Below are 16,049 nucleotides of genomic sequence, written 5' to 3'. Positions count from 1 at the left end.
GTTCAAGCCTCCTTTGAGGACAACAAGCCAAGTTGTTTTACCATTTTCTAGCAGGACTGAATGGGCTGGCAAATTCGTGAAATGAAGTTCCAAACGTAGGTTTGGGAGGAGCCTAATCTTTCAGTCCTGTCAATCATCGCAACGAGTGTATATAAGCAGCAGTCGCTGCACCGTCCCAGCGACAATTCTTCCGGTATCCCTCCGCCTCCCCCATTTTCTCTTTATTTTTCCCCTTTCTTTTTCCTTCTTCACAGCGTACAGTCATAGAGCGGGGTTCTTACTCGGAGCTCGAGCCAAGCCTTGGGTTCGAGCCTCCTCTGAAGACAACAAGCCAAGTTCGTTTACCATTATCTAGCAGGACTAAATGGGCAGGCAAACTCGTGAATTGTTTTGTTGCATGGCATATTTTTTGTGTGAGTTCCCGACATTTGATTTCATGGAGAGATCATTTCACTTCTTACACTCTTGTGTAGGACTAGGTGGTATGACAATATAGTTTCACAGGACTGCTTAATTTTTTACATGCTGATAAAGAAACAATAAAGGAGTGATAAACAAGAACATGAAAAAATATAAAGTGTAGACATGCTTGATGGTATTCAAGTAAACATAGAAATTAGAAGAAATATGAATCAATATATTGGATATATTGTCTAGTGTCAGGGTTAAAGAATATGTTGTTTATAAGTTATTCAAGGAGGCGAAAGCACTTCTCTTATATGTGTATCAAACTCCAGTATTACTAAATGCAATGGCACTGTCTCTTGCACCTCAAATGATTGAATTTAAATATTGTTTGTATTTTTTGTATTTTCAAATTACAAATTACTTGTATTTTAATTCAATACATTTATCACATGCTTGATGGTATTCAAGTAAACATAGAAATTAGAAGAAATATGAATCAATATATTGGATATATTGTCTAGTGTCAGGGTTAAAGAATATGTTGTTTATAAGTTATTCAAGGAGGCGAAAGCACTTCTCTTATATGTGTATCAAACTCCAGTATTACTAAATGCAATGGCACTGTCTCTTGCACCTCAAATGATTGAATTTAAATATTGTTTGTATTTTTTGTATTTTCAAATTACAAATTACTTGTATTTTAATTAAATACATTTATCATACCAGTATATTGTATTTTAAATTAAATACATTTGATGAAAAAGAGTTTGTAATTTGTAACTAAATACTTTTTGATGTATTTGTGCCCATCTCTGTATATGATTTTTATTTCTGAGAACCCCCAGAAAACAGCCCCATCCTTTTTTAGAGGTCTCTTATAGTTAAATAGTATTATGTATTCAGTATATATATTGCATACTGCACCACAATTATATACAGTATCTTTAGGTCCATCTTATACAAGTTTGTTTGGTTGATTATTTTAAATTATTAACTATTCAGCACATTAGTTGGAGAAAAAGAAACAAAGAAAATGTTGATGATGCAGTTAACATACAGTAACACTAAACTTGATCTGCAATTTAAGTAATGATATGGCAAGTTTTGTTTTTAAATGATTATTACATTTCTAATTTCTTTAATTGGTAAGTGAAGCTCGGAAACCTGAAACTAATGATGTAATTTAACAGCCAAGTCAACATTCCCTTGTGTGTTTGTCTTGTATTATAAATTAAAATGCTTCACCAGCACAGCATAATTCAACTCTGTGTCTCTGATTACTTAAAAATTTGTATTCCAGATAGTTGTTTTATACTTGGTAGGTTGATAATCTTGATTGCAGGTTTCTTTTAGTAATTGCTTTTAAATTTGCAAATATTCTTAATGTAGGTTTACATGACTGTTTCAAAATAACTTTCAACTGACAATCTGCTCTCTTCAAAACAGCTAATTATCAGCAAAAGGTATTTTTTTACTATTTATTGCTTTTGCAACTCATACACATGCCATCTTATTACAAATTATACTTTTTTCTTTATTTACAGAAGCGCATTTGGAATGTTTCACCATTGTGAATTAAATGGCTACAACATCTACAGTATATGCTGATTAAATGATCAACTTTTAAACACGTAATGCTATTATCTGACATCCATGGATAATTCAACACATTTTTCGACCATTATATTGGCTGGATACATTGATATTGGGAATTTTAAGTATTTATGTTTCATTGTTTTGATCCTGTTGTTTGTTGCAATCATTGTATCAAATCAATTAATTATTGGAATAATATGTAAGGAGAAGTCCTTGCATGAACCTATGTATGTTTTTTTATGCAGTTTGTCTGTAAATGAACTGTATGGCAGCATTGCTTTATTTCCATCCCTTTTAAGTAATATGCTACTGTCAAAGATTCCAGAAGTTTCACTGACCCTTTGTCACATTCAAATATTTGCTTTATACACTTATGCATCTGTAGAATTCTGTAATTTAGCAGTCATGTCTTATGACAGATATGTAGCCATCTGTTACCCTTTGGAATATCATAGAATCATATCTCCTGCCATGACAGTTACGTTGATTGCTCTGGGGTGGTCAGTATCAGTTATCAAATTCTCCATTAATTTTTCTGTGAGTGTACGGCTAAAGTTGTGTGGAAATGTAATGGACAAAGTATGGTGCGACAACTACATGCTTGTGAAATTGGCATGCTCAGACACAACAGCAAACAACATTTCTGGCATAATCGGTACGATTCTAATCATTGTTTCTCCTCTAGCATTAATTTTGTTCTCATATGCAAAAATTTTAAGTGTCTGCCTAAAGTCTACAAGAGAAATGACCCAAAAGGCTTTAAGCACATGTACTTCACACCTTATCTCACTACTTAATTTTTCTGTTGGATGTTTATTTGAAGTTATCCAAAGCAGATTTGATAAGGTGCCTATGCCCCCTGTACTACGTGTGATTCTTTCACTTTATTTTCCTATATGTACACCGCTTATCAATCCCATTATGTATGGTATGAGACTTTCTAAGATAAAAAAGGCACTCAAAAAATTTATTTACCCCTGGAACCACATAAAACCCATATCACAGTAGTGTGTAAGACTATTATTCTTTGTGACCTATAGGGTACAAGAATATACTTAATAATGAATGTGCTCTTTCAGTAAATCTGTAAAATTATTATTAGGCATCTGTAATAATGATTGATGATTACACAATGTAGAAATGTTATAATGTTTACTTACTGTACTTTTCTAAATTAAAAATAAAATAAAAAGGGTACCACTAACAAAATATTATTTTTAGTTTTAAATGTTTCACTGATGTTTCTTTCTTTGTTCTGTGTTTTTTGCTTTCGGATTTAACAAAGTTGTTTCTTTAAACAAAAATGTGATAAAATGCTGTTTGTCTCATTGGTTTAACTTCATTATGGCGAGTGAGCAGTTCAAAATCTGTGTGCCTCCCTGCCCACGCTACAGTACATCATGGGCATCTGTCAAGGCAGAGCAGCAGCTTAGATCATTGGGGGTTCCAAATGGAGCTTGCTGAGGAGTTTGAGATGGGTCCGTCCCTTTCTCAGTTTTCACCTGCAGGCCCTCTCAGCATCCAGAAGCACGCTCTGCCCTGAGTGAAGGCCCAATGCTGACATTATCCAGCTCTGAGGAGGTGGATATACTTAGCACTGAGGCAGGGGAGTTTGATGATTTCCTGCCAAGGAGTTTGTGACTCAAATTGAATATCAACCAAACTGAATATCAACTGGCAGACCAAGAAGCAAGAAGTGCATCAAAACTGCCTAGCATGTCACAACCACCGCATCAGGGACTGGTGTTTTTTTTTGAAGACCAAGGTTTTGAGGTCCTGAAATAAATCATTGATATTGGGAATCCTTTGCCCATTTCTAAAGTCGTATAGTCCCCAATTATTCTTTGGTCATGAGGCTGAATGAGCATGGTTATGGGGCCCAAATTTGAAGAGCCATCTCTCCCCTAAGTCGGCATCATCCCTCAAGGCACTGACATTGACCTGTTAGCCTGCAGAATGACATCGTCCTTGGTGAGCAAAGCTTATGTAGTGGCAGGTCAGTCTGGCAAATGTCTGCATGCGATGGGCATCTTGCAGGCATACCAGGCTGACCTGCTTAGGGACCCAACGCAGTTCAGGAGTTGCATTGGTGCCACAGATTTTTTTTAGGGGGGAGGGGGTGTGCTATTGGCTGCTCCAATACAGCATTGATGGCAACGGAGACACATATCTGGTTGCAGAAGCGAACCGTGACTATTGAGCCTTGGCCCTCTCTCCCTACCCTCGTCGGGGGAAAACAAACTACCAATCTAGCTTACAGTGTACTCTTCTAAAAGTCATCTTTGACAATTTCTCATCCCGTTTACTGTTTTTTCAATCACCAAACTATAATTGACACCATTTGCTCATTCTTGAAGTACATTTTTGACTGTTTGGGGAATAGATAATGTTTTGTACTGCCGTCTTGAACTGAACCGAAAGCGACATGTCCGGTGTGCGCAATAACTGTTTCCCTAGGTATGGCACCATGCTTCTCGTTCGGTGTGCGACCGTCTTAGAGAAATGCAGCGAGAGAGACTGATATTACCAAAAGAAAACAGCTTAATTTAAGTCAAATGCAAATCCCCATTACAAATGCATCATCACACAATATGTGCACTTCAGCGGGCAAAATACAGACACTCCCTCCAACCACACAAAACCAACAAATGTAATGTGTTTAATGTAAGACAATACACCACGACAGCGCTCACAGCAAAACAAATTAGTGACAGACACTTCATGAAAAACAAGCTGTGTTTTTAATAAATAATATTATTATTGGCACAGCAGCCTAGTAAATGTCCCTACTTACGTTATTTGCGACTTCCATCGTGACGTAAATAACAGTTTGTTAGTTTATCAGTGTATTTTTTATTTTTTATAGAGAGCCCACAGCGGGTGGAACTTGTCATAAAGTTATTAAAAACAAGGCCTATCCATTTAGAACAAAGTTATGATTGGTCAATTTTTCTGTAATTTGAAATTACGCTCCCATTGATTTACTATTACTTGGCCCTCTGTAATTTCATAGCTGGACCACCAATCACAGAGCGGAAAAACAAACGCTAGCAAACGCTAGGCGGAAACATTCAGATATGGAGAAATGGGCGGCGTTTATTAGTCCATTCACTTAATAGGCAGATTTGAAGAGTTTTTGTTGCTGTCGTTTTGTTTAGTTTTTTTCACAGAAATTGTATTTATTTTATTTAGATGATGATTGTCAAATTATTAATGGCTTAAATAAAATTAGTAATAATTATTTCTTAATAAACATTATATTTAAAAGTTTGTCATTTTAAAACATTTATTAAAAATTGTAAATATAATACGTTAGGCCCTCTCTGAGTGCCTAGAGGGCCCTTGACAGTTCCCCTCTGTCTGGTTAAACCTCTTAGGCATTAAGTAAGGGGACAAGGCCTTCCTTTTGGAGGCAAACAGTGGTGTTCCAGGGAGCAGCCCAAGCCATTTACAAGCTACTCTACCTCGCCCTCACCAAGGAGAGTATTGGAGCTGGTAGTTTCCTGCCATTCATCTGCTTTAGGACATCAAGCATACTACTCAGGATGCACCAAAGGACATTGCACATTGTAGTTCCAAAAAAAAGGACAGAGGGTTACATCCAATTTTAGATCTGTGAAGGCTAGGTGTGTGTTGTGAGCAGAGCATGTGAGCAGCGGAGCGTCACACCGCTCCGCTTCGCTCACATGCTCTGGTTGTGAGAAGCCAAAGACAGCAAGTTCCACATCCAGGAGAAGAGGAGTATTACAGGCCTTAGACTAGAGTACCAATCAAATATGCTTGTCCAAAATTCTGACAGTGAAGGGCAAAACTATGCATCAGATAAAATTTGATGGATACCAGGTCTTTTAATTTGATAACTGATCACTGGCAAATTTGGTTCTTCAAACAAATTTGTGTATTATCTGAATTAAGTTCTCTGAGATTACCCTGTGTTGTCATGTACATTGGAAAGTAGCAAGATCCTGCAATACTGGAGGCTGCAGTTTCAGGATCGCATTTCTAGGACCAGGTTCTTTTTATATTTTTTTTACTAGCAGTTTATGCTATTTTATAGCACTTACTAATTAATTATATATTTTTAAATTATTAATTTTTATGTTTAATTGATATATTGATGGGCCGTCTTTAAGAGTTTGACGGTAACAGAATTGACACTGACTAATTCAGACGCAAGAAATCATGATTTATAGCTATATAAGAATTTTTTCAAAGAAAATATGTTGTTATGGCCTGTGACATGAACCATGACACCAAATATTCTTGCCAGTGCACCCGCCTATTTATTGGGACAGTAAAGCCCTCCCTACAGCTACTGTGTATACCCAATAAACACTTTATTATTAATGAGGCGAACAGAGCTTCTGATTTCAGTGTACTTAAGCTTGTATCTTTTTTAGTTACTAGAACTCTCGTGTAAGTAAGCTATACTAACTAAGCATCTGTCAGTACAACATACTATTCCTATTTCACTTTACTTAGTTTTTTCAAGGCAATCGGTTTGCATGCTTTTTTAAAGTAACCCCAACTAATTAGATTTTACAGTGTAGCAGATTCTGGCAAATATCCGGGTATTCCATGCATATAGAAAGTTTGCATGCTATGCACAGTATACTTACTGGATACTGCAGAAATAGTGGATGCATGGTCGTCTTGCAAAACTCACATCAGGTCTCAGCTCATGTATGCAAGTTTTTGAGTTAGCCTGAACTTGCGTGCAGCATAGAGAATTGTATACCGGAGAATATATAATAACAGCATTTTGTTAATTTAGATTATTTTCCTGGCCGACAACTGACAACGTTTTTTTTCTTCTCTCTTTCAGGGTTTTAGCTTTATATGCGAAAATAGCAGCATAAACAACAGATCATGGGGATTTACTTACCTCCAACACTTCTGTGAATGGAGAAAAACAGAAATTAAGTTTATAAAAGGAATAAAATAAATAAAATAAATAGGACTACACAAAACGTCTCAGGTTACTTATGTAACCATGGTTCCCTGAGTAGGGAACGAGACACTGCGTCCTCTAGGGGTCGCTATGGTGAACGCCTCATCGTGACCCGTGTCTGAAGCATGCATTGAAAAAACACCAACTCGTTGGTAACACCCTGTTAAGTAGGTATCCAGAGGATACATAGGAGGAGTGGTGCCCAAGGCGGAACCGGGGTTTTAAATCACTCAAAAAGAGCACGAAGTCTCTGCGCGTAGCTCTTACCATACAGGATTTTTAGAAAAGTGGGCAAAGCATAACGTGCACACTTACCACTTAAGTGGATTTTAGAAAAGTGGGCAAAGCATAACATGCACACTTACCAGCTATGTGGATTTTAGAAAAGTGGGCAAAGCATAACGTGCACACACTTGAATACCGTTCTAGGGGTTACACCTTCTAAATGCTCTACTAGTGCTCGCCATAATAAATAGATAGCTCTTACTTTTTCCTTGAAAATGCACGCTTCAAACAGAACAGTCAATGAAGACGAAGAAGAGAATGATGTGTAGCTCCCGGCGTCTATTTATACTTTAGTCACACCGGTAGTGACGTCATGGCTGTCGCCGGCCAACGAGTTGGTGTTTTTTCAATGTATGCTTCAGACACGGGTCACGACGAGAAGTTCCCCATAGCGACCCCTAGAGGACGCAGTTCGAAGTTCCCATGAAAGGGAAATATATTTCTCTTAAATAATTTACAGATTAACAAAAGAAAAAAGTATAGGCTATGCTCGGTTTTGTGTCACTTTAAATGTATTTTTATTTGTTTTGTTTATATCTTTATTTTAATAAAGCGTCTCATGCATGTACACATAACATATCAGTTCTTGTGTTAACTTGACATTTCAGCCATTCATCATCAAACTAAAATGCAGTCAACCAAACAAAAGTGCTCAATTTAAGAGGTCCACTGTAAAATCAGCGTGCAGCGCTCAAAAAAACATTTTTGTGCATGTGAAGGATGATGTTTTACGCAGATATTGGAACATGAGTGAAGTACAAAGCCTTGTTTACATAATGAATAATAGTTTAGCATCCAAATGTAACAAATATGGCAAAAATTGAAACATTTGAATTATTGTCAAATGCGAGAGTCTCGTGAGCCAAATGCCGTTTCAGTTTTGCTTTAAATAAATTCATTTTAGCTTGACGTTTGTATGCTGTTCCTAACACATTACAATGTCCAAAAGCCTGTCACGCTGACATGTGACGCTTCACAGCTTGGACTTGGTGCGGCATGCCTTCAAGAGAATGCTCCTACAGCATATTCCTCACATACCCTGACACAGACTGAGACACAATATGCTCAAAGTGAGAAGGAGCTTCTCGCAGTGGTGTTTGCATGTGCTAAGTTTCACGACTATATATACGGAAAGAAAATTCTCAATGAAACCGATCATCAGCCATTGGTGACAATTCTTAACAAGCCACTGCACATGGCACCAGCATGATTACAATGAATGATGTTGAGACAACAGAAGTATGATTTTGTGGTAAGTTACAAAAAAGGAAAACAAATGTACCTGGCCGATACACTTTCACGTGCCCCCATGAAGAACACAGAAGTGCAAGCCAGTGAAAAGACTGATTTTGAGGTAATGTCTGTAGAACACATTTCATCATCAAGGCTTGTCGAGTTAAAAGAGCACACAGCCACAGATCCAACACTGCAGCAGCTTTGCAGAATAATACACCAGGGCTGGCCAGATCAGCCGGCAAAGCTGCCTCTTGAACTCCGATAGTATTACCCATACCGAGATGAACTGACAACAAAGGATGGGATTGTGATGAAAGGCCCAAAAGCTGTGATTCCCAAGTCACTGCAGAAAGAATACATCACCATTCTTCACAGAGAACATCCTGGAGTAGAATCAACAAAACGCAGAGCACAAGGTGTAGTGTTCTGGCCTTCATTAAATAAGGACGAGAAAGAATGCACTTCAAGCTCTGTCTGCAATAGTAAAAAACAGCACCAACAGGAAGAACCATGAAAACAGCATGACACTCCAGAGCTTCCCTGGTCAATCGTTGCAACTGATCTATTTGAATGGAATGGCCAACACTATCTTGTTCTGTTCGACTCGTACTCAGGATGGTTCGAGGTAGATCTTCTTCGCAATCTAACATCAATCGCCGTGATTACAAAATTAAAGAGACACTTTTCGGTTCATGTCAGTCCCCAAAAAGTGATCACAGACAACGGAACGCAGTTTTCCAGTCAAGAATTCAAGAACTTTGCAAGTACCTGGGACTTCATACATGTAACAAGCAGCCCTGAATATCTGCAATCTAATGGATTAGCGGAACGAGCAGTGTGAAGCGCAAAAGAGTTGAAGGAAAAATCAAAGCGAGATGGAACAGACGTGTTTCTTGATTTACTCAATTTGAGAAACGTGCCTCGTGATGGAATTCTCGGATCACCAGCAGAAAGACTCATGTCAAGACAAACTAGGACAACCCTTCCAATTGACAAAAAGTTGCTGGTCCCTTCTACCAAACGTCACGTCAAGATCACAAAACGACTTGCACACAAGCGATATCAACAGAAAGTGTATTACGGCAAAATCAGCAAGCTTCTTCATCCCCTGTTGAAAGGTGAAGTAATCAGGTTACAAACACCTCAAGGTTACAATAAAGTGGGAACCATCAAAGACATCTGCAAGGAGCCAAGATCGTACATGGTGGAATCAGAGGGGAGGGATTATAGAAGGAATCGTAGACATATCTTGCCGGTCCCTGAAACTTTGCCACCAAAAAATGTTGGAGTACAACCCTGCAGATCACACAAGAGTTTGTACGCCAAGACAAGACCAAACTTCCCTTTCTGATTACTCAAGTGCAAAGGCGACGCCACCTGACATTGAAGAAATGTCAGAGACCACAGTGCCTACCAAAGAACCAGAAAAAAAGCTTTATGTGACTCGGTCAGGCAGAATGTCAAGACCAAACACAAAGTATATTTAGTGAAGCCGTTATGAGATGGTTAAGCATTTGTGTGTAACTGATAACTCATTAGGAGTGAATGCTCTACGTTTCATTTGTTCATAAAATGTTACAGTTAAAGTATTAACAGCATACTTTGTTATACATGCTTTGATTTTGAGTTGATGTGGATAGTTGTTATTGTTAAGAGACTAATAAAGAAAGGGGAACATTGTAGAATGATGTAGATGTTGATTTAATGTTCTTAGTTATATGTTAATCGCGTTTGTACCTGACACATATAGTAGAAGCCCCAGATGTGTACAGAAGTAGGTCGTCTTCAGTTACATGTGATAACTATAAAGTTTCTCAGTAAAGTGTTAACATCACTCAAAAAAGTCAGTTGTGTGTCCATCATTCATCACTATACTATACTGTGCTCCGAGAATGTTTTCATTGTAATATGGTAGGAGCGCTGTTACACATCGTCTGTACAGAATTTCCAAAACACAAGCGAAGAAGAAACCAAAAAACAACATATGCTTCCACACGTATTGTAACATGATCATCAGACATAAAACAGCATCAAAACTGTGAAACGTTATGGAATAAAATGTTGACCCATGAAGAAGTAATAATGATTGTCAAGCTTTGGGGTGTTGATCAACTCCATCTACGTTTTGATTATCATTCTGAATCTAATTCATAATTTTTTTCAGCTTTTTGTTTAAAATGTTGTTTATTTATTTTGTCATGTTTTCTTTATTTATTAAACTTACCCACATGCAAGTGTTTATAAAAAAGAATGCATGAAGCTAGAATACAATGCTATTGTTTACAAGCAGATAGCCTGTTCTTTCTTTTTGATGTTTTGTATGTTCAGATTTTCATATAACAAACTATATACAAATTAATAAATAGGGACATAGTAGTATACTTAAAGTATGATGTAAAGTTCGCTTAAAGAAAACTTACGAGCATACTTGCAGTATAAAACTACTAAACTAGTAGTTTGCTGAGACTATATGTCAAAGTGTACTAACTTTCACGTTTAGTATAGTTTCAGTACAAACTAAAAACATAGAGGTAACCTAGTTGTGTACTCAAAGTTTACTACTGTTATACTTAAAGTATACATAAAGGTGTACTTTTATATACTAGAAATTGGGCCATATAAGTCCCAAGGAATATTGAAATAGTACACTTACAAGTATACTACTAGTACACTGATATTTGTATACTTACTACATAAAGTATACTTAAAAATATACTTGAACTTTACTTAAGTATACTTAATAAAATAAACTTGAAGTATACTCATTTTTGGTATGGGTATACATCATTACAACACTAGATATTTATCTAACATTAGCACATTGAAACTGCATAAATGAGCGAATAACATTTCCAAGTGACGCGTTTAGGCCTCATCTGCCCATATCACGTGCGTCACGATTAGCAATTAGCTCATAGCTCAATTACACAATGTAACAATTAAAATAACACTCGTAAACTTTTCAAAAGTAACTTTCAACCTCAAAACCTTAGTTATTTGGTACATTCACATAATATTCTTACCATTTTAACAGAAAATTAACTTTTATACGTCTTTAACATTCAACATGTATATAATACTAAAGCATTTAATATTTGAACACCATTTACCCAATATTCACAAAACATCAGTAATTCAGAAATCAGTTCACTTACCAAGATAATTAAATTTTCAGTTACAAAGACTCGAGAAAGGCAACAACTCCAACTTTAAGAAGTATATTTTTCCATCTTTGTAGCATTCATGCTAACACCCACTCGTAATCACTGATTGATGACGTTCAATCCGCACTTCTATCTCAAAACCTCTATTATTTATCTAATACAACTGTTAGTTATACTTGTTTAATCTTCTTTTTCAGGAGCACCTAATTACTGTCTGCATCAGGAGCCGATTCACCAGCCATTTCTTTCTGTCCAAAGAACATTCTCTCCCCATCTCTCTTGGCACTGCCCATTTAGGCAGGGCTAACTTTCTATTCATCTAATAGAGGCCAATTTTCCATGTTCAATTAAATAACTATTCTAAATCATTTTTATTTTTAAACTTCATGCATTTTCTTATTTCCCCCAAAAAAAAGAAACTGTCAACTTCACAGATAATAAATAAAAACGTATGCATATTCATGAATTACATTAATACTCACTTTATTTTATTTCAGCTGCAGGGGTTATTGTAACGTGGGTTACACCCTTCTCTCCTGAACACATGCACGTCCTGCTGCATCTGCATATTTTTGGGGTTGGGTCACAACCACAGGCACATCTTCAACAGAAGCAACATTCAAAGAACAATTCCTCCAAAGAAGTGTTAAATGCTACACTCAGACCTTGCAGCAGAGATTGAATTACCACAGTAAGTGAATTCCCTAATTGGGGATACTCAAGTCTTTTTGCAGGTCATCGCTCTCTTTGCGAACGCCTCAGAATAATTCCCTCCTCAAACACAGTGTCGCTGAATTGTTCACTCTGATCAGCATGCATAGTTTCAGTCAGAGCTGGATTCTCTTTACTTCTGTTCTCAACCTCACAATCAACTTTCGTTTCAGCCTCCTAGGCAGCAAACTCTTCTAAGTACTCGGAACAGAGATGAAATCCTGGATTGGTATCATCTGACTCCAGCTCAGAGGAAGGCGCTTCTACGTCTACAGACTCAGGTAAGCTTTTCTCCACAGGTCTGAAATCAGGTGATGTTTCTGGATTCTCCTCAGTGAACCCACAGGTAGGTATGCTCTTGGTAGGTATGCTCTCTCTAACAGGTTCAACAACAGGTGAGTCAATTGGGACATTCTGAGTTTCTGGCCAGGGTAAATGCTCAGGACTCACCAAAACTCGAGTTTCAAAGTCCAACGTGTCCCCAAGTACTTGAGCATGTAAGTACAGAAAAGACTTCCTCCAGATTGGGCAGTGTATGCGTCTTTGATCGTCTGGGAATTTATCCATCTGGGGTCCGAGGTGATTTTGGGACCCTTGAGATGTTTTGACATGCCCTGACATTTGTGCTTATTTCAGCTACTTATAACATACTATTGGTCAACGTGTATTTTTTAGATCACAAACTGTGCTACAATAATATAGGAGCAAGACTGATCTACATGTTTGCATTTTTTAGAAAAATTATGCGGGGTTAGTAAGTATTGGGGAAAAAATGTAGCTGAAATAAGGCCATAAAACCCATACTGAATAGTTCTGATTAAGACTTTTGAGAAATCAGTCTTGTAGGCTAGACTATTTACTTCAAAAGGATGTGAAAATCTTTTTGCTTACTCATTCACAGAGAACAATATATTGATTTAAATTTTGCAAGACATGTTTTGTGATAGACAAGCTTTATGTGAGGGAGTGACAATGGCCATGAATATTTAGTGATTCACACCTGAGGGACAAAGGGCCATCCTCTAATGGCCCATCAGTGTGACGGTTACTTTGAGGCAGGTAAGAGAGAATGTGAGGAAATTGAAAATTTATTTTTATTTGCATTTTATTTACAGCACAGTATAATCAAAACAATAATGTGTCTTTGACCTTCATTATGTATAACACTGATCTAACCACAGAGATGTGAACAGACTTGAAAATGGATTGTTCAACAAGTGAAACAAGTAATCCATTCCTGATATTTAAGTGTTCGCTGCTTCTTTCCATGGATTCAAGAAAAAAAACAAAAAACATCAGTAGTCAAGGAGCTTGTTTTACCATAGAATATCAGTGTAGTTGAACATCTGATGTTGGTACAGTGCTCTCAGAGGAAAACAGTTTGAAGAGACTCGATTGAAAGTCAGCAGGATTCATCTGTGGTGCAGGTATCTGATCGCAAAAAAAAGAAAAAAAAAGAAAAACATTTGTGAGCATGTTAATATCAGGAGCATCTGTATATATTGTTACGACCGCTAGGGGTCAGCCGTAACAGGAAATGGAAGAGAGTCTCAATACCAGAGAGATGTTGAATTACAAGAATGTTTACAAATATGGGTTTAACGTCAGCGGCAGACAAGGCCAAAATAAACAAAATATTTTAACACTCTGAACTTCCTAAATCAAAATGAAAGAAAACAAATACAGTTTCAACTTACCCGACTCCCTAAACCAAAAGCAATGTGAAAAGAGGTTTCAAAATAAAATAGCGTCTAACCCCTTACATCCCTCAACTTGCCAAAACTTATTTACAAGATATATACAAGTTAACAGCCAACAATTCACAATCGGAATCCAAAATCGTAGTCAATCAGACATGGGTCAAGTTAACAAGGAATATCACAGAATGGAAACAAAAATACTATCACAGAATTACAATCACACCCTTAATCTTAATCTACAACCTTAAGCATTTTATCGCTCTGGTAAAACACTCAAAGACTTAATCGAACGACGGCAAGGCACAAAGGCAAACTATAGAGTCAAACACGAGGGCACAATCATGGCCCAGATTGAGTGTTTGGGGCAGTCCTTATATCTGGGTTAGGTGAGGAGGAGAACCAATCGCAGCCTCCAGCAAATTATCTCAAGGAACCGCCCATCTGAAACACAAACATACACATACACCGAGAGAACACAAGAGGGCAGAATGGAAACAACGAACTAATGACTTAGGCTCATAACAATATATAAATTTTGTAGTCATAGACTCACGCATGTTTTGTACTACTGTAAAAAAGGACATTTTATATCTGAGAAACTAATTATTATTGTTTAGCAGTTATACAAATCTATTTGTGAACAGAGTATTGATAATAAACATGGTCTAAACATTCTTAGACTCGTAGCATTCATCATGTTACAGTGTGCACTCATTTTACTTTTATATAGGCTATTGTTTTATATTATATATGCCATGAAAACATCATCATGTCATAAGAAATTTAGATACATTGAGCTGCCTATCATATAGTCAAAATGTTTCACACATTTCAAACATTTAATCAGGAATTATAGTTGGGGAAAACCCAACTAGTAAATGTGTTTCAAGTTTGTCACAATAACATGTGAACTAATGCAAAAAAGACACATTACTTACTCGTCAGATTGATCTCCTCCGCTGTCGCATCTGGTCCTTTATCTGAGGTAAATTCTGGCTTATTCCTCTCAGTGTGTCGTCTTCTGATGTAAATTCTGGCTTATTCCTCTCAGTGCGTCTTCCTCCAGAAACGAACTGTCTACCTTTGAGTGCAGGTGAGGACACGTACGAGCTGCATTCGGTGCAGCTCGAGCTGGAGGCCATGGAGAAGCAGATCCGCAACCTGGTGGAGAGGCAGGCCCAGCTGATAGAGCGGACGCTCACAAGTCCGGGGTAAGTATACAACGCACTGCTAACTCGCCCACCACCTCTACAGCATGTGTTTCTCTGCACCCGCAGCGCAAGACGCGAGCCAGGCCCCGCGCGACAACCTCTCCCCTCCACCGCCTCCGGTCTTCGAGATCTCCACCTGGAACCACTTCGCTCCCCTCCGCGAGACGGAATGTGACGCTGTGATCATCATAGACTCCATCGTCCAGCACGTCTGTGCTACGTTAGCTGAAGGTAAAGTGCACACTCGCTGTTTCCCTGGTGCTCGTGTTTTCGATGTTTCTGCACAGATACCCACGATCCTGAAGGGCGACGAGAGCCCCGGAGCGGTCGTGCTTCATGCCGGGGTTAACAACACCAAGCTGCGACAGACGGAGACACTGAAGAGGGATTTCAGGAGCCTGATTGAGACGTGTGCAGCACATCGCCCGCGATGACGATCATCGTGTCAGGACTACTTCCCACGTATCGACGAGGACACGAAAGGTTCAGTAGACTTTTTGCTTTAAATGAATGGTTATTGTCATGGTGTGAAGAACAGAAACTGCTCTTTGTTAATAATTGGAATCTTTTCTGGGAGCGTCCTAGGCCTGATGGCCTGCACCCCAGCAGAATCGGAGCAGAATTCCTGTCGGACAACATCTCCAGGACGCTACGCTCCATATGACTAGTAAATCAAATCTCAAATAACTGCCATGATGACTTTTGTTCTACCTGCTTAAATGATAGAAGTACTTGCGCTGTCCAATCTATAAAGACTGTCTGTTCCCCGAATAGTGAGGTCAAAATA

General features: G+C 38.0%; 1 protein-coding gene across 1 annotated transcript; it reads left to right on the top strand.

Moving 5' to 3' along the window:
* Positions 1-2,058: 2,058 nt before the first annotated feature.
* LOC107575284 (olfactory receptor 142-like) lies at positions 2,059-3,012 on the top strand. Its single transcript, XM_016261689.1, has one exon. It carries the CDS (start codon positions 2,062-2,064, stop codon positions 3,010-3,012), a length of 951 nt encoding a protein of 316 aa, XP_016117175.1. The 5' UTR covers positions 2,059-2,061.
* The last annotated feature ends 13,037 nt before the right edge of the window (positions 3,013-16,049 follow it).

Source organism: Sinocyclocheilus grahami, unplaced genomic scaffold, assembly GCF_001515645.1.
Source record: "Sinocyclocheilus grahami isolate Dianchi unplaced genomic scaffold, SAMN03320097.WGS_v1.1 scaffold2549.1, whole genome shotgun sequence".
NCBI classification, from domain to species: domain Eukaryota; kingdom Metazoa; phylum Chordata; class Actinopteri; order Cypriniformes; family Cyprinidae; genus Sinocyclocheilus; species Sinocyclocheilus grahami.
The sequence above is the reverse complement of the archived record's forward strand: the minus strand, read 5'-3'. Positions and strand labels throughout refer to the sequence as shown.

Bases quoted from the DNA above. Each gene is read 5' to 3' on its own strand.
- LOC107575284 (XM_016261689.1), top strand. From the start codon at position 2,062: ATGGATAATTCAACACATTTTTCGACCATTATATTGGCTGGATACATT.